The 18,355-nt window shown below is 44.0% G+C and overlaps 1 protein-coding gene across 3 annotated transcripts in view; it reads right to left on the bottom strand.

Annotated features, from left to right (window-relative positions):
- Positions 1-18,355, bottom strand: part of GRIA1 (glutamate ionotropic receptor AMPA type subunit 1) — a 120,591-nt gene that overhangs the window by 14,507 nt on the left and 87,729 nt on the right. For all 3 annotated transcript variants that reach the window (XM_030957187.1, XM_030957186.1, XM_030957185.1), the window contains exons 12-13: positions 4,481-4,679; positions 3,744-3,991 (exon numbers count right to left, since the gene is read on the bottom strand). In XM_030957187.1, the coding sequence (XP_030813047.1) occupies positions 3,744-3,991; positions 4,481-4,679 (447 nt within the window). The remainder of the gene's footprint in view (positions 1-3,743; positions 3,992-4,480; positions 4,680-18,355) is intronic.

The following is an 18,355-nucleotide window of genomic DNA, read 5'->3' as shown; positions in this document are numbered from 1 at the left end:
ATGAGAGGGCTTTAAAAATTATGGAAGAGGTGGAGGGATGAACAATACACCAACACACCTTGAATGTCAATAAAACAGATCTTTAAGAGGGCCAAGGACCTTGCAGCTCCCATCTCAGAATTTGTGCTCTGTGCCACAGCAAGAAACCCTGGCCAAGGGGGCTGTTCTCCTGTGCTGCAGTTCTAAAATAAGCCTGACTGTGAGCAAGAGGAATGTGCTGACCTCCACGAGCCCGCCATGGCTCTGCCTGCTGGGATTCCATCCGAGCACTGAAGCCTTCACAAGGACTGGGAGCCTCCTTCAGGCAGAAGCCAGCCTTCAAAAAGCAAAATCCAGATGCAGTCAAGCTTGCTACCAGTCCAAGAGAAGGCGAAGGTGTACATTTGGAGGTCAATCAATATTTTCCCTTTTCAACTCTAACGGTATTTTGGTCACAGCCTCACTTTGGTTGCCTTTAAAGCAAATGGGAACATGTGACTGTAGATCCAAAAAGAATCTGACACTGAGTGAATCATAATTATTCTGTCTCCTAAAACAGAATACAGGTTACTCAGCACTCTGATGCCTGAACCATCTGTGAAAAATTAGTTAACTAATGAGCCAAAATACATTGCAGCTTCTATGTGGGTACAAGGTGTTAACAAAGTAAACGTATTGCTGTTTCCCTGAGCACATTATCAGCAATATGATTTTTGGAGCTATGTGCTGAACATTATGTTTTTTCTTTCCTAGGAAGCTTCATTTTGGTTAATTGTCTCTCCAGCTCCCAGGGAGAACACAGAATAGGCTGTACTACACCTTGACTGTATTTTGATGGAAGACTGAAAAGTCTGGGGTCCTGAATGGAGGTTGGTTTTTAACAGGGAGCATCTTGTGTTCACTCACAGACCCTGGGAAAGCTGACTTCTGTTTTATGGAACGTTAATGTCAATATGGCTGCTCTGAAGAACTTGCTCTCACAGATTGCCATCTCAAAAACCTCTCTAGTCCCTGAGTCCAGACCTACAGGGATATTCTTGGGTTTTCTTTACCCTGTTTCGGATAATTTGGCTTTTCCCCCTCTTTATGATCACTTGTCCAGCAGTGGAAAAGATCTCCTGCTGGGTAAATGGGTGTGTTTTGCAGCAGGGTGACTATCTCATGTCGGGCAGGATCACAGATTGAACTCGCTGGTGTTGAAAGGTGAAATTTCTGCTCTCCCATTACTGCCCTTCTCAGACATGCTTAAATATAACTAAATGTTTAACATCTGGAGGCCAAAAGATATTCAAAGCCAGATTCACCTAGGAGGAAGAAGTAAATTCTTTTAGCAGTCCAAGAGATCAAATCTTCTGAAAGATTCTGATCTTCTGAAAAGGCTGTTTGCACTTACTGCCACATGTAGAATTATTTCTGGATTATCAGCCTTGTTTTCATTTATCTGTGGCAACATCTTGGCATTGTTTGCCCATGTAGAAGCAAGGAAAATATAATGGTGAATCCTCCTGTAGTTTCTCTCTAGGATTCTTTCCTAACCAGCTATCCTAAATGCAGGAAAACTGGTCTAGCTACAATGCCCAGCCTCTAAAACACACCTGATGATGCAAGATAGACCTGGGTCACAAACCTCCTGCAATCCTGGCTCAGAGCTTTTGCTCTGTGGATGGAAGTGGGTGAAGATGGAGACTGAGTGGGAGGCAGGATGGCCGTGCTGGGCAGACCCTCAGGGCTATATCCCCTTGCTCAGGGCAACCTCTCACGAGCAGGACCCCAGGGGGAGAACAGACACTACATGAGGACTGTAGGGAACTACTGAGATTAAAACAATTAAAACAACAGGAACAAAACAGACACAATGGGACAAAAAATGGACAGGAACTGTTCCAAAGAAACACCATCAGATGGAAAATCAAGCATTCCTCCTTTGCCATTAGGCCCATAAGAAATTTGTTCTACATGCAGCCAGGATGAAAAAGAGGAAACAGAAAGAAATGTTAGAAATTTTTTGGAGTCATGCCTAGCAGAGGGATGTTTGGGATTGGAAAAGTAAAATGATTGATGTGATTTTCTTGTGGTTTATTTTTCTTTGAAGTATGAAAAATGGCTCTTTCACATGCCAAAAATTACAAGACAGGTAGGATGTTCCTGTTTGTTTGTTTTTATAATATCGAAATTAGGATCCAAGACTGATGTTTAAATAAGTAATTAATTAAATAGAATTATTCCCGTATCTTAATTTCCATATTTGCAAGACTGAAAACAAACAGTGGAAGGTGTGCAACAGAAAGCATCTCAAAGCTATGAGAATATGTCCACCTTCAGCTGGAGGTACCTGAGTCATTTCAGAGCCTGAACTGCCCTGGATGCAAGAATTTCCTTCTGGACCACGTGCACTGGTGGTGCAGGTTGTCACCTGCAGGGGGTCACATCAGCTTCTCTAAAGATACTGCTGATATTGGAAGTGCTCAGTTGAGTGTGAGCTGACCTAAGGGCTGTAATAACCAAAATCCTTGGGTCTTGTCCACTACCAGCTGATGCACCTTTGATTTTTGGGCTGACTTTGGCTTGGGCACTGTGTGACCAGACAGATCCTTCTACAAATGGTCATCTGGTAATAATCTGGTTTCTAGAAATCCAGAGATAATGGATTGAATGTCTCTACATTGGGTTATGTTAACAATTATAAGGCCACACATACACTTCTGGTCTATATACTTTCATTAACAAATAACTCAGTAACTACTGAAATACATTGAAGAATCATTCTGATTACTTAATGCTACAGATCCTGAAATCTATTGGTTTGGTTTGGTAATCTAATGATTTGGTTTGGTTTGGTAATCTACTGGTTTACTAAACCATTGTAACTTATGTTCCTCATGATTGTAACAGGAGGAATTGACATGGCTGCTGCCAAAAGGAACCACACCTGACATGTCCAAGATCACAATACCAGTCTGTGGACTGTGGCAATGCTCTTCTGAGCAAGTCAGTTTTCATGATGGATGCTCATATCCAGGAGTGCAGCTGTTTGCAGTGCCCAGGCTCTGCTAACAACTCATGCCTCCTGGGTTTGTGCTCTTAAAGAGTTCATCCTTTTAAAGGAAGGTCTCTGAAGATACTTCACAGGCCAATAGGCAAAGGCACGTGGCAGCTGCAGGTCTGGGCTCAGAAATGCAGTGTTAGTACCCCTTTGGACTTGTTATAAATTTGGTGCTTGCTGGGATCTGAATTGACTCAGGGAATAAAAATGCCCACCCTTTGCAGGGCTTTTCAAAATGGATTTCCCACCTCTTCCAAGCAGCATTTCATTTGAGGAAACACCAAAATGCTTTCCCCATGAGAACTCCCTCTGCAAGCATGGATCCAAGCCAGGGTAATCCCATACTCTGCAAAGCTGTGCAGTTCACATGGCACAGGATGAGCGTCCCTTCTGGATAAAGCTCTGTGAAACCAATGGTTACACCACAGCAGCCCCCTGCCATCACCTCATACAGCAGACACATTCATAGCAAGTGGATCAGCCAGGATCCAGTTTCCAAATGCAGGGCTTGAAGAATTAGACACTCCCATTGCTGCTCAGTGGGAGCTGGGCATTTTACTTCCCTGCACATCCCACCGAGTGCTCACAACCCTCTTTCCTCCGCCTCCCCCACCTCCTTGCCCCAAGCTTTCGTGATTACCATGGCAATGGAGATTGAACTGTGTGCATACATTGATTTGCCGGGTGGTTTGGCAGAAGGAAGCAAACCCAAGCTACTTACCTGAGCGCAGAGCCCTTTGGCGTTGCAATACCATAGCCCTTGGAGTCCAAGTTACCTCCCACCTTCATGGTGTCGCAGGGCTTCCGCTGCTCGATGTACTCGTTCATGGTGGACTCCAGGAGGTAAGCATACTTCCCTTTGGACTTCCTCACCCGGATCATCCCCTCCTCCGTCGTCCTCACAAAAACGGAGGGCTCGGCTGACTTCATGTACGTCCACATCTTCTCAAACACTGCTATTTTGGATCGCTGCGTAGGACAGCAGAAACCCAACAGAAGCGTTAACGGAGGTTTGGGTGCCCCCTGAGATTTCCAGCTTGGACTGAACACACACCCACACATCAAACAGGCCAAGGAAGCCAAAAGGGGTAACAGGATGTTACCACTTCTGCACCAGGGCCCAGATCAATCCCTGATTTTATATTCGTGCGCAGAGTGATTTTGCAGATCAAACCAAGGGCAAACCAAGCTGGAAATCTGGAGACGGTTTCATTTGGAGTTGCTCAGAGCAGGTCCTTGGTAACGTGGGGAGGCTCACGGATATTCCATATTTGTGTTCACAACTACAGAATATCACATGCACTGGAGTCACTGCCAATCTTCTGGCAGGCTGTAACATGGTGAGGGGAAGAAAGTGAAAGAAAACCAGACCTGAGCTGAGGACGAGAGAAGACGGACCTGGAGGACTTGCCAAACAAGAAGCTAAGAAAAACGTTTGCATTAAAGTTTCCTTTTTACCCTAAAAAATTCTTTAGTGGAGCCAGCTTCCAGGGTGCCATAGGCGATTTCTGTCTGCTTGGCCAAGTCCTCTGCGCTCTCGATGGGGGACACCATCCTCTCCACGGTGAGGAAGGCAGCCAGGTTAGCTGTGTAGGAGGATATGATGATCAAGGTGAAGAACCACCAGACGCCACCCACTATGCGGCCGGAGAGAGACCTGGGCACAGAGAGGAGAGTCAGGCAGGAGCAGGGGGAAGGTCTGAAAGGTGCAGCTTGTCCTTGCAGGCCCATCATTAGCTGGCCATTTATCCAAAATCACACTCTCCAGCTGCTTCCAAGGAAGCCAGAAGTCTGTCTCAGTTCCTAATTTGCTTTTAAAGGTGTCGATGTAATTAGAGTGGGGATAAATAAATTCACAGTGAAAAAAAAATAGCAGTAAACCGAGAGAATTTGCTTTGATTTTCAATTCCTTTCAGAGTACAATATTAATAATAAGACATGGAGATAATTATGAGAAAGTTTAGCTGGGCAGGGGGCAATGCCCATCAACAATGCCTCTGTTGAGGTCTCTGTTGTACCATGTACCCTGGCAGGAAGGAGCACCAGCATGGAAGCAGACCAGAAACACAGCCCAGCTGTGATCTTCTGGTGAGCTCCTGCGTCGCCTGAAATTTAAAAAAACAACCCCTGTGTTTTTCCGTGAGACATATTGAAGCTCAGAGAGGAGTTATGGTCTTAATGAATAATTTGCCTACTGACATTCTCTCTTTTGTATTCAGCAGATGGTTAGACAAGATGTTCATAATAATGCTTTAAAATCTAGGTGTTTTGTACTGTCTGCAATCAAATAGCCAATTAACTGTAACCATTTGATAGCTATAGAGGCAAATAAGTCAAGCAGGCATTAATATTAAAATCTTTTCAAATATTTTTTAAGAGTGGAAGAGGATTTTAGAATGATGTCAGCATTCAGGCATTCTGTCTAAATTATTTATATGCTCCTTCTCTAGATGAGGAGTGCTGTCCCAGACAGAAGGGAGCATACAATGCTGTTTGATAAAGCCAGGCAGCCTGGCTAAGGAGGACCTGCCTGTGAGAAACACCATTTATTTCGCCACAGGGGACCATGTTTCAGCGTTGTCTTTCTACTGATCTGAGTCACTCTGCAGAAATATGGTTTATGGGACGGTAACAGAGATATCCCAGTCCAGCTAAGGGCTAAAGTTAGGTGAGACAAATGTGAGCATCTTGCATCCCATCTGCAGAGAAACTCAGCCTGCAGGACCGTCAGCACATACAGCTTTACCATTTGTTTCATATTTGGAGAGGGACTGGGGAGGGAGGCAGCTGTAGATTCAACTCACACATCTTCAGATTGATGAGGAAGAGGAAGAAAATTAGTCTGGATGATGTGTGCTGAGGGAAGGAAGCGCTCAGAAAAGGCACCGAGGCATTAAACAAAAGTAACCAGATAATGTCAAATACAACAATCTCTGCTGATGAAGGCCACTTTGAGCTGGCAAAATCCATTTGCATGGCAAATAATCACATTCATCTCCAGCTGCAAATTATAAAGCCTTTCCTTCCTGATGAAGCTGGGATATTTCTGCGACTGATTTCAATCCCTTCAGCTGCAGTCAGCCAGATTCCTGCCTCCAGACCCTCAACATCCCGGTGATATTCACCAGCAGCTAAGCCCAGGGGGCTGCCTGCCCTCAGCTGCAGATGGCTTGTGCTTCCCAGCTTCACACCTGGCACTGACAGCATGGAGAAGTGACTTTGGGCTGCTGAGCCTGGCAGGTAACAGGGAGGGCTGGGGGAAGAGGGAGAAGGGGCTGTTTCTTTCCCCAGGGAGACAGGAGGATGCAGGCAGGATTCATGTGTCCATCATGGACTGGCTTCATCTGGGCCGTCCCTGCTGCTGGTGGTGCTGGTCATTCCTCCTCATGGCAGGAGGAGGGATGTGCTCACTCTCACAGGCTGTGGAGGAGAGGAGAGGAGGTCAGCGGCTTGCTAGGGCTGCCAGCATGGCAGGGGCCTCGTGAGTGAGTGATGTTTTGTTGCTGACACTGCTAGTGGGCAATGTTTTCCCTCGTTGCTGGACTGACATGGAGCTGAAGCTGTGAACCAAAACTGCTGAAATGCACGGCAGAGAAAACACTGAGCCCATGGAATCTACAGGACTTGGCCCTTTTGCTCCGTGGCTGTGCAGCACTTAGCACAAGGGAGAGCTGGCCAGTGATGGAGAATCTGGGAGGACAGAGCAGTGCAAAAGAGAATGTAATAATAGTCATGATGAACACCACACCACAGATGTGATCCCTGTGACAGCCTGGCTCAGGAGCAGTGAACACAGGCTGAACAGAACAAGTTGGGTTTCTCTTGTCTGTTTAGACTGAGCCAATGCCTGCTTAAAATGGCAAGTGCTTGCAAAGGCAATATCTGTTACCACCTTGTTCTGCTTCTTCTGTCGACCCAGCACATGAACAGCAGTGCCTCCATCACAGGACACATTTGCAAGGTGCCTTTTTAATTTAGGAGATATTGTCTGATTTCTGACATGAGTGACTTGAACATTAGGGAGCTAAAAGCCTGGTCAAAAAGCAGTGGGACTTAGAATTTATATTTATGCTCTAGTAAGAGCAGTCACAGAGGAGTAGATGCATTTTGTACTTTGAAGTCACTGTGAGGTTTTGAAAGTCTCACTCTGGAGCTGGGTAACAAAAAATGACCTTGTACAACAGAAATGTTCTGCAGCTTGAGCCCTGGCTCAAGTCCTTCTCTCTTCACTAATGGGTGCTGAGGGGTTTAAATCCTCTTGCATGAGGACGTGTCCCTGTACCTGTTCAAGCATAACATGAAGGAATCAGCTCCCTGCTGAGTGGAAAGGAGTCAGTAACTCAGCCCCTGCAGAGCTAAGGTGAGACTGAGCACCCTGGTTAGGACTTTAAAGATGTGCTAAGGTTCAGATATTTGGATCTGTCTATTTGACCTCTGGATTCATCAATGTTGATTATCATGGTAATCCTTGCAAATAGCAGGGTCTAAATGAAATTGGAATAAAATTAGTAAGGGTAACAGTGTAAGAGGCTTTCATAAATGGGGTGCAAAAAGGGGTAAAATAGCTAAATAGACCAGACTGTACTTTTTTCAACCTGTGTAATTTCTTCTGCACCTAGACTCTTCTTTCCTACACAATCCAAAATAAGACATCTTGATTTCTTCTTCTATCCGTGCCTGTGCTGTGTAAAATACCACACCCCCACTCCTGTCCCTGGCTTGGGATCCTGCCTGTGCCTCCCAGAACTGGCAGGAACAGGATGCTCCTTTCCATCATTACCCTTGCAGGAGTAAGTAGTAAATACTCTGCCCTCATTACCCACAGTGCACAATCTACTTAAAATTAGAGCTGGCTGGGAACCAAGATTTGAGGACTGTGGAAAACTCTGAAATTGTAAATAAAACCTTAATACTCTCATTTGGAATGCAAAGATAATGGTTGCAAATGTCCTCTAAAAGTAGCACTCTGAAAATTGTTGTTTTGGGTCTGTTCAAGCTTTGCTTTTTGCTATTACTTATAGTTTAATTTCTGTAAGACTAAATGGTATAATTTTAACATGGTAAACAATTTTGTTTCTGCTTTCTCTTACAAATAATTATCTTTTAGCATTTACAGTACATTATATCCTTACCTACTGCATATAAAATTTAAAAGATAATTCTGAAATGTGCTATTTTAAATCTGCCCAATAAAAATACTGCAGATGGCCAAGCTGAAAGTAATAATTTTAATTTTTTTACTAACATGACTTTTTAAAAACCTTTCCTTGCAAAAATAACTGCATTTTGCCAGCAGAACACAGAAAAGAATTGTAAGTTCTCTTTGTTCCCAGGAAGAGATTTGTTCTAATATTTTACCCTTAGCTTTGATGGATCATACAGAAATAGAAAATCATGCATCTATAATCTCATTTCTTAAAACAAAATGCAATCCTCGATCAAACAATTTTCTCTTTGATCTTATCCCTCATGGAAGGTAGGAAAAGCCAGCAGGAGTTTGCCTCTGCTTTGACATCTATTAGAAGAGAACAATACATTTTTGCAAAAAAATATTAACAAGATCATCAGAAAATATACAGAATAAACCTCATTGGAAAACTGTTCAAGCACCAGCTCAGTTCTCTCCCACTTCTCCCTTCCCCCTCCCCAAATCCATTCCTTATGGAGAATTACACCTAAACTGACAGTGTTTTAATTAGAAGTGCAAATCTGGGATCCTGAAGCCATAGTTGCTTTGGGAGGATTTCCCAGATTTGCTGCTAAATTCAAGTCTAATAAAGGCTCACTTGCTCAACTGACATATTTGTCACTGAATGAATTTATGCAAAAACTGTTGAAAGAAAAGCTCTTCTGTGCCTGTGCTACTGATTGTGGGTCAAATCCACTTTTGGTCTTCTACCCACAGAGAGCCTCTGATCTCCAACACAGCTCTGTGAATTTGATACTGATCTAGACAATTCCATGGTTCTGCCTGAAATCTGACTCGGTAGTGAATTAATTGCAAACATTTTGCACCATTTTTCTCTTATTTTAAGCAAATTTTCAATATCAAACTCTGTCAATGTAAAGAGCATTGCTTTTCCTTTTTGTCACAGACCATCTGGCATGGCTGGTCTCACCACTTTGCCTCCTGACATGAACCCCAGATTTGCTCAGAAGGCAAAGGAAGAAATTCAGTGTAGGGCTGTGGAGCTGGGATCAGCTCTGGCTGCATCCATCAAGTACAGACTGCAGAGCTCTTATCCTCTTACTCTCTACTGTACCACAGAGAGTCTTGAATAAGCTCACAACTGCTTGCCACAAAATTCGAGGGATCATAATGCAAGTTTCTCTGTTCATGCTGCATTACTAATTTTCTTGCCATAGGAGTTTGCTTTTACTTGTTATTGAATCCTAGCTCCTGGTACAAGACTTTGGAGCCCTGACTGCAGTGCTGGGTTTCAACATGCAGTGTCAGGAAAGCCCTTACAAATACAGAAGTAAGAATGTTTTCCACTGATATTCTCATTTACCTCTCCCAGAGGGACAAATTCTTTCTTTATGTCTCACAACTTTTCTACAGAGCTAAGAGCTGCATATTTTGGTTCCCTGTGGGTAACACTAACCAGGGAGGCAGGGTAAGGAAGTTGAGGGTGCACAGGTACTGGGAGTCTCATGCTGGCTCTGTCCTGGTTTTCTTTCTCTAATTCTTGTTAAAAAGAAAAGGAAAAAAAAATAAAATTAGGGCTTCTTAACTTTTGCATATGGGCTGCAGATCTGCTCTTGTGATTTCAGGCAAACCCTGCCAGTCCATCTCACCCCAAATCCAACGTGCTGGAAGGAGGCCGTATGGATTATGGAATCCCAGCAGAAGTGCCTTTAAGAAGGGGCCTTGTGGATGCTCACAGTGTAAATATTGCATCAACTGAACGTGATCTCTGCAAACACACAGAATCTCCCAGATTCAACGGGGGGATGTATATCTGTGAGGCGTTAATTATAAATCATGGTTTATTTACTGTTTCTTTCTGCCTAAGCTAATGGCTTTGGACAGCAGTGTATGCTCTCTCTCCTACTGTTTCATCTCTTCTTTTGCAGAATATGTTGGCATTTTTTCCCCCTTCAATTTCCCTTTAATGGGCAAAACCTCATTCTAAAATGAGTTTTCCTGCTTAGTCAGAAATGCATCATGCCACTTGTGGTTCTCCACTCATTGGGCCTTGGATTACTGCAGTGCTAAGTATAAGCATGACTGCAGGAGCAGCTCCGTGCTGTTTCCCAGACATTCACTTAGCATTTTGACAGGCAAGAGGTGCCTGAGCCTAATCAGAGGACCAGCATCCAGGAGCTGGGTTTTTCTGTTCCCTGTGAAGCCCTGCTACTTTATGGGATCCTGGATAACTTACTCCATCTCTCTAATTTAGTTGCCAGCTGTGGGAGAAGAGGATGAATCACATTGATGAACCTGTCCTGGGTGGGTGGCCTGAAGCAATGGCCACCAGATGGAATTTACCTCTGAGCTGCTGCTTTGCCCAATTCCCCTTCCTGAGACAATCCCACCAGGCAGAGGCAGCATCAAATGGGCCCAGCCATGCAGAGGGTGGGTGATGTGTGCACTCCACAGCACTCTGCTGGTTGTGCCCTTCTGTGTCCTCAGCTGACCCAAAACAACACCTGTGGGTTCTCAACAAGCACAACTCACCTGCTCACCTAGAGGGGTGTTGGAAGCACTAGATGCCAAACAAACTGGCACTGACATGGGCAGCAAGCCCTCTTGAACTTCAGCAGGACCCATAAAACACTCCAACAGAGCAGAACTGCTGGACTGAGGTATCACTGCCATCCCTGCACAGCATCCCTGGCTGCTGAAATGAGATGTTTAACCCTAAAAATGCAGGATAATGGACTCAACTCTTCCAGAGGGCAGCTAAAAACAGTACAAATGCATGGCCAGGATAGAGGGATGAGGTGGGATCCTAAGAAAAAATAAGAGTGTAGCTGAAAGGCAGAGAGGTAGATCTGAAGACAGGCACAGTGTGCCTGTCCCTGTTGCAGACAGGGTGCTTGAAGGGATGGATGTTTAGACAGTGATTCGCTGAGAAACACGTGGTCACTTTGAGCTGCTTGGCAGCTCCAGAGAAAGGCAAAGTCATCCCTCTTCTGCTGTTTTGCCAGCTATCACTACAAGGATTAAAACCCCAACTCTTGTCATGCCTTTGAGCAAAAATTTCACTGCGAAAAAGGCTCTTCATGTATTTTTCTCACTCTGATGACATTTGTTCACTTTGCTGAGAAAAACTCACAAGGTGACAAGCATAAAATTTTGTCAGAAGCTGTTGCTGGAGAGCCCCAGGAGATTCATTATTCAGGAACTTCCTCAACCTCAGGTGGCCCCAAATTTAACAGCACTCATCCTTCTTTTTGAGCAACAGTCTATTGTGCCAATGTCCTTTACTGAGTTGCTGGATTCCATATGGTCTCCCACAGTCTCTTCTTCAAAGTCTACTTGATGAAAAAGCTGCTTTTTTTCCCCCAAAAGATTGAATATGTTTTGGATTATATGCCATCAGTTCTTCATTTTTCCAAGATCCTCTTTAGCCATCTACCTTTGCTCACACTAGAGCTCCATTTCTGTGACTTCTGGGCAATAATGCTACAATAACCTAGTTCAGACTTCTTCCAGAGAGTCTTGCCTTGGTTCATTTTGCTTTATTTTTTTCCTGTCTTTTGTCAGATTTCCCAGTCTGATGAGAGAAAGGCTTTGATCTGGAAGGAGAGTATTTTCTGCACTGGAAGATATTAACTCTGGCAATCTTTACAAATATTCCCTTAATTTTATCTCTCATTTCTAATTTAAAATGTGATTCCTCACCAGGACTGTACAAGTTGGAATTTCTCTAGTTTCAGTTTGGAGCCTTTCTTTTTTGTACAGGGACATACTACATCTCTTGTAGAAGTGGTGAGGAATGAATCTGCTCTCCCCAGACAGTGTTTTTAGAAGAGTTTTATGTGCACAGGTGTGCCTGTGTTTTAACATTAAAACTCCCAAACCGTGAAGGGAAAACAAATTCAGGTTTTCTGCTCTCCCCTATTTCACCTGCCAAGAGCCATTTGGTGATTTTTTTAAATCTTTTTTTTAAGGCTTCAGAAGCACTGTTGAGATGAAAAGCTGCCCCCTCCCTCTGTTTTCCTCTCTGCAGCCTGAGATTTTTCTTCTTATTGCAAGCTTCAAGAAAGGAGAGAAGAGAAAATTCCTCCTCTGGGAGAGCATCCTGTGCCCTTGGCTCCTGCAGCTGGACCCTCGTGGCTTTTTCATCACATCTCACACCTATACACAGGGCACAAGTGCTTATTTTATTGCCTTTCCCTTTCACCACATGAAAACTCATCTCCTTCCCCTCTACTCCTCTGTTCACACACTCTCCTTCTATTACTCCTCATCAGACTGAGTTGGGAGAATTCATTAGTGTATAAAACATGCTTTGAAGTTGTCCAAATAACGGTGATGTAACACTTTTGCACTTCTATAGACTCTTTTATCTGAAGATCAAAGTAGTAAGTTATGATTACCATGATTGGATTATTGCTGCTTAGCCTTTGGATCTGAGGGTAAGCAGCAACTCTTCTGGGCAGGCACTAATCAGAATTACTGCATGATTTTATTAAATAGATTGAATGCCATCAAGTGTGCTGCTGCTGTTTAAGGAAAAGGCTGTGTGCACGAGCTCTGTGCCCTTTCCTGCCATCTGAGCATGTGAATCAGCTGCTCTCCAGCTGCTCCTTTGATCCATGTGGAAATGGAGGGAAGGCCAAGACAGCATGGAAGACTTCAGAGGCGACACCAGGCTCTGCCCTCTCCAACTCCAGACCCTGCCCAAGCACACAAGGATTTTTGCCCCAAATTTCTCAGCAAGATCCACATTTTGCTTTTCCCAGTTACTTGGCTTCCTCAAGCCTTTCACAATGGATAACACAATATCTCTGTCCTATTTCAATAAATTTTTCTTAACTGCTCACCATCTTGGGGTGTTACCATGGGAATTGCTCAGTGAACAAATGCATTCCTGGACTTTTCATGAAAAAAGGGGTTCTTCCTGAGTTACAAGGACAAGCAGGTGGGATGAAATCTGACACAAAAGCAGAATAGGCCCCATAAATGCCTCTGACCGTGTTCACAGGGGTCTTAGGATGAGGGGGAAGAGATGAGGATCTGACTCCATGTTTCAGAAGGCTTGATTTATTATTTTATGATATATATTATATTAAAACTATACTAAAAGAATAGAAGAAAGGATTTCATCAGAAGGCTAGCTAAGAATAGAAAAGGAAAGAATGATAACAAAGGCTTGCGGCTCGGACAGAGTCCGAGCTAGCTGACTGTGATTGGCCATTAATTAGAAACAACCACATGAGACCAATCACAGATGCACCTGTTGCATTCCACAGCAGCAGACAATCAATGTTTACATTTTGTTCCTGAGGCCTTTCAGCTTCTCAGGAGGAAAAATCCTAAGGAAAGGATTTTTCATAGAAGATGTCTGTGACAAATGCCAAATTCCATTGGAATAAATGCAGAATTCTGAGCCTCCCAGTGGAAGGCCAGCTGTGGGGGTGACACCAGCAAAGAGCAGCTGGGGATGCTTTTTGTGTTTTTTTTTTAGCCAGAGCAATTTGAATCAAGGAGTTCAAAGCTCATTGGAATGTGTATCCAGTGAGTGTGCACATGATACCTCAGTGCTGATAAAAGTAATGTACAGCATATGGAAGAGTTATTTAAGCAGGGCTTCCCTGTGAAAACATGCCCAGGGCTTCCCATCTTAGCTACAATATTTTTTTTTTGGAGTGCCAACATTAAAGCAGTGTGTGAGAGGCAGCCTTGCAGAGGACAGCACCTGAGGGAGGTGGAGGCCATTCAGCTCCTCACAACCCTTATTCTTTGACAAAAACACTTGGCAGTCAACCTAACTATTAGAGAGACACAACCACACTCAGTCCTGACTGCAGAGCCCAGCTGAGCTGACTGCTCAGGAACAACTCGTTACTGAGAGGAAAGGAAATGGAAAAAAGCCTGCTTCTCTCACTGACTGAAAATCAGCAAGTCTGAATGCAGCAGGGGGGTCCCTGGAGGCTCTGAGAGCCTCCTGCTGCTGTCAGGGAGGAGGCTGTGAGTGCCAGAAGGCAGCCCTATAAATCTCAGTGCTCCTCACCATCCTGAGTCAGTGCCCAGCACTAGAAACACAAACAGCACCTTCCAGTTCCATGTCAGAGAACACAGAATGGTGTGGGTTGAAAGGGACTTTTAAGTTCATTTCATTCCAATCCTATGCCTTTCACAGGTTGCTCCAAGCCCCATCCAACCCAGCCTTGAACATTTCCAGGGATTGGGCAGCCACAGCTGCTCTGGGCACCTGTGCCAGGGCCTCACCACCCTCCCAGGCAAGAATTTCTTCCTAATACCTATTCCAAATCTACCCTCTTTTATATAAAACTTCCCAAGATATTTAAAAAAAAAGGGAAATGCACTTTCCCCCATGCTATTTTCAACTTTGTTTTCAATGAAAAACATGAGAAACATTTATTTAGTCCTGAAGAAAGAAACTGCAAAAGTATTTTTAGGCTAATATATCTGCTTTTAGATGAAGTGTTTGATGGCTTATTTTAAACACAGCTGGTGGAACGATTAGTGAATCTGTCACTCAATGGGAGGAGTTTCAGCAAATTTCTTGCTGTCCCCCAGCAACCTCAATGCCAAAGGCCCAAAGTCAGAACTGTGGGAGAATGATTAAATATGCCTGAAAGGAAAAGCATCCTGAGGAAGCAGCTTACAGGTCAGTGGAGGAAGCATTCATTACCTCTGCAGCATTTAGACATTTTCAGATGGCAGAGTGTGCAAATTCAAAAGACTAATTTTTCCTTTACAGAACAAATTGCATCGTTCCAACAATGCTCTCTCGGTTGGTTATTTCCTCCTTCTTTCCAAATGAAAAAAAAAAGGACAGCAAGGATGATTATTTTAAAAGAATTTCCATTTTCCCCTGGCTGCCACACTCTGGTTGCCATGGAAGTGCACAGACTCCAAAGGGGACTGTTCAGTGGGATATTGTGCAATTTGTCAAGCTGTTCCTCTGGTGAGTAACTTTCCCTGGTTAAGTGCATTTTAGAAATAAGTGTGGTCATCAGTTCCTGGTGATTTGCAAGTGCTGCTGTTACCCTGTGACCTGAGTTTGCTCTCCCTGGACATAATTAACTCTGCCAGGTAGAGATAATTACAACATCATTTGCAATCACTTTTAGAAGGCAAAGAGACTTTTCCAGAATTTGGAGTCCCGATTTTCTTACTTTTATTCTCAGAGAAAGCCAGCTCACCACTTCAAGCAAACCAGCACAAATGAATGAACCTGAGCTTTGTCCCCACAGAATCATCAAGGCTGGCAAAGCCCTCTGAGATCAGTCCAACCATTACCACAGCACTGCCACTAAAATTCACCATTAAACCACGTCCCCAAGTGCCACATGTACGTGCATTTTGAACATTTCCAGGCATGGCAATTCCACCACTTCCCTGGGCAGCCTGTTCCAATGCCTGACCACCGTTCCAGTGAAGAAATTTTTCCTAAACTTCAATTTAAATCTTCCCTGGTGCAATTTGAGGCCATTTTCAAGGCAGATGCTTGGAGTGTCAGAGAAGACACTTACTGAAATCAAGAAGAGCCATCAGATAAATACCCCTGCTCAGCCTTCTTTTCAGGAAGGAATTAAATTCCTTTTGATTGCTAAATGCAGCTGGTTCTAATTTCTCTAATGCTAAATTTTTAGCAAAATAACTAAGTACCCTGCAAGTGTAAGTTTACAAAGGATGGAGCAGAAATAATTTCCTTGAAAAAAATCCAAATCAAACCTCTCACTAAAAAAAAAAAAACCTCCCCAAAAAATCCAAAAAACTAAACAAAATCCCCCACAACTTTCCTTTTTTTTGTTGTTCTAATCAATTTCTGATTTAGATTTTGCCCAAAAACCGGTGAAACCCTTTCAGTATTGGGAAGATCTTGATGAAATTTAAAATGCTGCTCTCTTTCAAAATCTGAAGTCTCCTGTGACTTTTTTCAATTGGGCTAAAAAGAAATGTAAATAAACAGGAAAACGAGCAGAGGAAAATGCTTGGCATTAATTACAGGTACATGATAAATAGCTGGTTTGCTGTTCCCCAGACAAACCACTCTGATGGAGTGCAGGAGTGAGCCAGAGGAGGAGCGGTGAACACGAGCACACAGCACAGATCAGCCAGAGCACTGTTTCCATGTCACGAAAAAACAAATAACCATGTCCACAAGATGCCTATAAATAATAGATTGTATCTATTGACTGGAGAGCAGCCAGCATCTATCTCTCTCCTTCCTGCCTGGGAGTGCAGCCATTCATCATCTCTGCCAGCAAAGCTCCCTGCTCAGCACACCCAGCCGTGGTCACTGCCTGGCACAACCCACTGCACCCTGCAAAGCCTCTGCTCTGCCTCTGCAGGCCAGGGAAAACCCTGTTAGCTCCTTATCCCAAACCAGCTGGAGGGAGGATGGTGCCTTGTGCCATGTCTCCTTGCCCACATTGAACCCCGCAGTCTTTTGGGCACACTAAACAACATCCTTTGAATCACCATTTCAAAGAGTGGCTTTGAAATGGAAAATGAGAATTATTCCATCATTGATATTTTAATGTTGGTGGGACCTGAGCATTTCCCAGCTGTGGTCCCTCCTTGCACAGAGGCCCTCCTTGCTCAGGCAGCCCTGCTGATGCTCCCAAAACATCCCCTGTCCAGGCTCTCTCAGATACAGATGGGATGAAAGCTTCATCCACCATTTCACTCCCAGCACAGGCTGACCACGACATCTCCAGCTCTCTTCTCAATGAGACAGATTATAATGAGTGATTTCAAGCTGTGTTGTCTGGGTATCATGACAAAATACCCTAGTGTGCCATGATATGAGTATGCATTTCCCTTCTAATCACAGTAGATTTTGATCTGAATTCAGAATACGTATCCTTTTTGTTTCAACAGTAAAGAGAGGCTCCAAGAAGTGGAGCTAATTTTTGGAGATCTTTATTTAATTCTCCTCTGTCAAGGCACAAATGATGGCTGCATTCACCAGGTGATATTGTGTGATATTTATCCACCTGCCAAACCTGACATGGGACAAGGTTCCTGCCGTCAACTCAGCTGAGAGTAACTGTCTATTTTATCTCATGGTATTTTCAAGTGAAGAATAAATGCCTTTCTGGAAGATCTGTTTTAACCAAATGTATTTCATTTTAGTCAAACATAAATTTTCTGAGTCACAGGAAGAATAACTGGATTAAATTTAATAGTCTCCAATATACAAGAAGTCGCTTTTGGGCTCAAAAGCATATGAAGCAACATCTTTTGTGATAACAAAGAATAGGAGATCAAGATAGGAAGCTGACAAGAGACGCTATTTTGCTCCTTATTTTTCCATCCTTTTCACAGCAGTCAAATTATTTATTTTGCAGAAAATGATGGAGAAGATGAAAAATTCTGATGCCCTGTTTTGCTGCAGAGGAGATGGGAAGCCCAAGCCTCCCCTCAGCCTCCTTCTCAAAGGCCTCAGGTCCATCCTAAGTGAGGAATGGCTGCAACATGCTGGACTTTAGCAAGGTCCTACCCCCCACAGCTGCTACACACTGCGGTTATTTTAAGCTCTGAAGACAATTTATCAAATTACAGTTCTGAAAATGGCACAATGTGAGTCATATTTGCTTCACATTTTTCTTTCGGCAGGCTCTTGCTATTGGCTATGGGTTATTTATTACCTCTGATGCCTGCTCTGAGAAGCTCCTTTCTGGGTCTGTATTTCACCTTTAATGAGTGCTTTTGCAATTTCATTGCAGTTTTCTGAAGCTAAGGTGGCACTTAGCAAAGCCTAATGGTTTATGGCCCATTTCAGAGTCACTGATTCCTGCCTGTCCCTGTGGAGCTGTGCACAGCTCCGAGCTGCTGCTTCTCCCTGACCCTGCTGGGTACCAACCCCGGCTTTGAAAGCTTTAAGGGCAGCAACAGGGGCTGTCTCACCTCAACCAGGGCAAATTAGTCCTGGCAGGGACTGTTCCACACCCAGTGGGGCCAGTGGTCAGTGGTGGTGCAGAAGGTGGGCACACACTGCAGTGGGAAATGTCCAAGAGCTCTCAGCCCCCTTGGTTTGAAGCCACACATTTACCACGGAGTCATTCCTGGATGGATTCCCTGCTCATGCTCATGTTTCAGCACCAAAGGCACAACACAGAGTGCCACCAGCTCCAGCTGGGAGTCTTCACGACTGGTTGCTGCCTGCCCTTTGTCACATTCAC

The sequence above is a fragment of the Camarhynchus parvulus genome, chromosome 13, assembly GCF_901933205.1.
Source record: "Camarhynchus parvulus chromosome 13, STF_HiC, whole genome shotgun sequence".
In the NCBI taxonomy this organism is placed as follows: Eukaryota; Metazoa; Chordata; class Aves; order Passeriformes; family Thraupidae; genus Camarhynchus; species Camarhynchus parvulus.
Note: the sequence above shows the minus strand (reverse complement) of the source record. Positions and strands in the feature narration are given on the sequence as shown.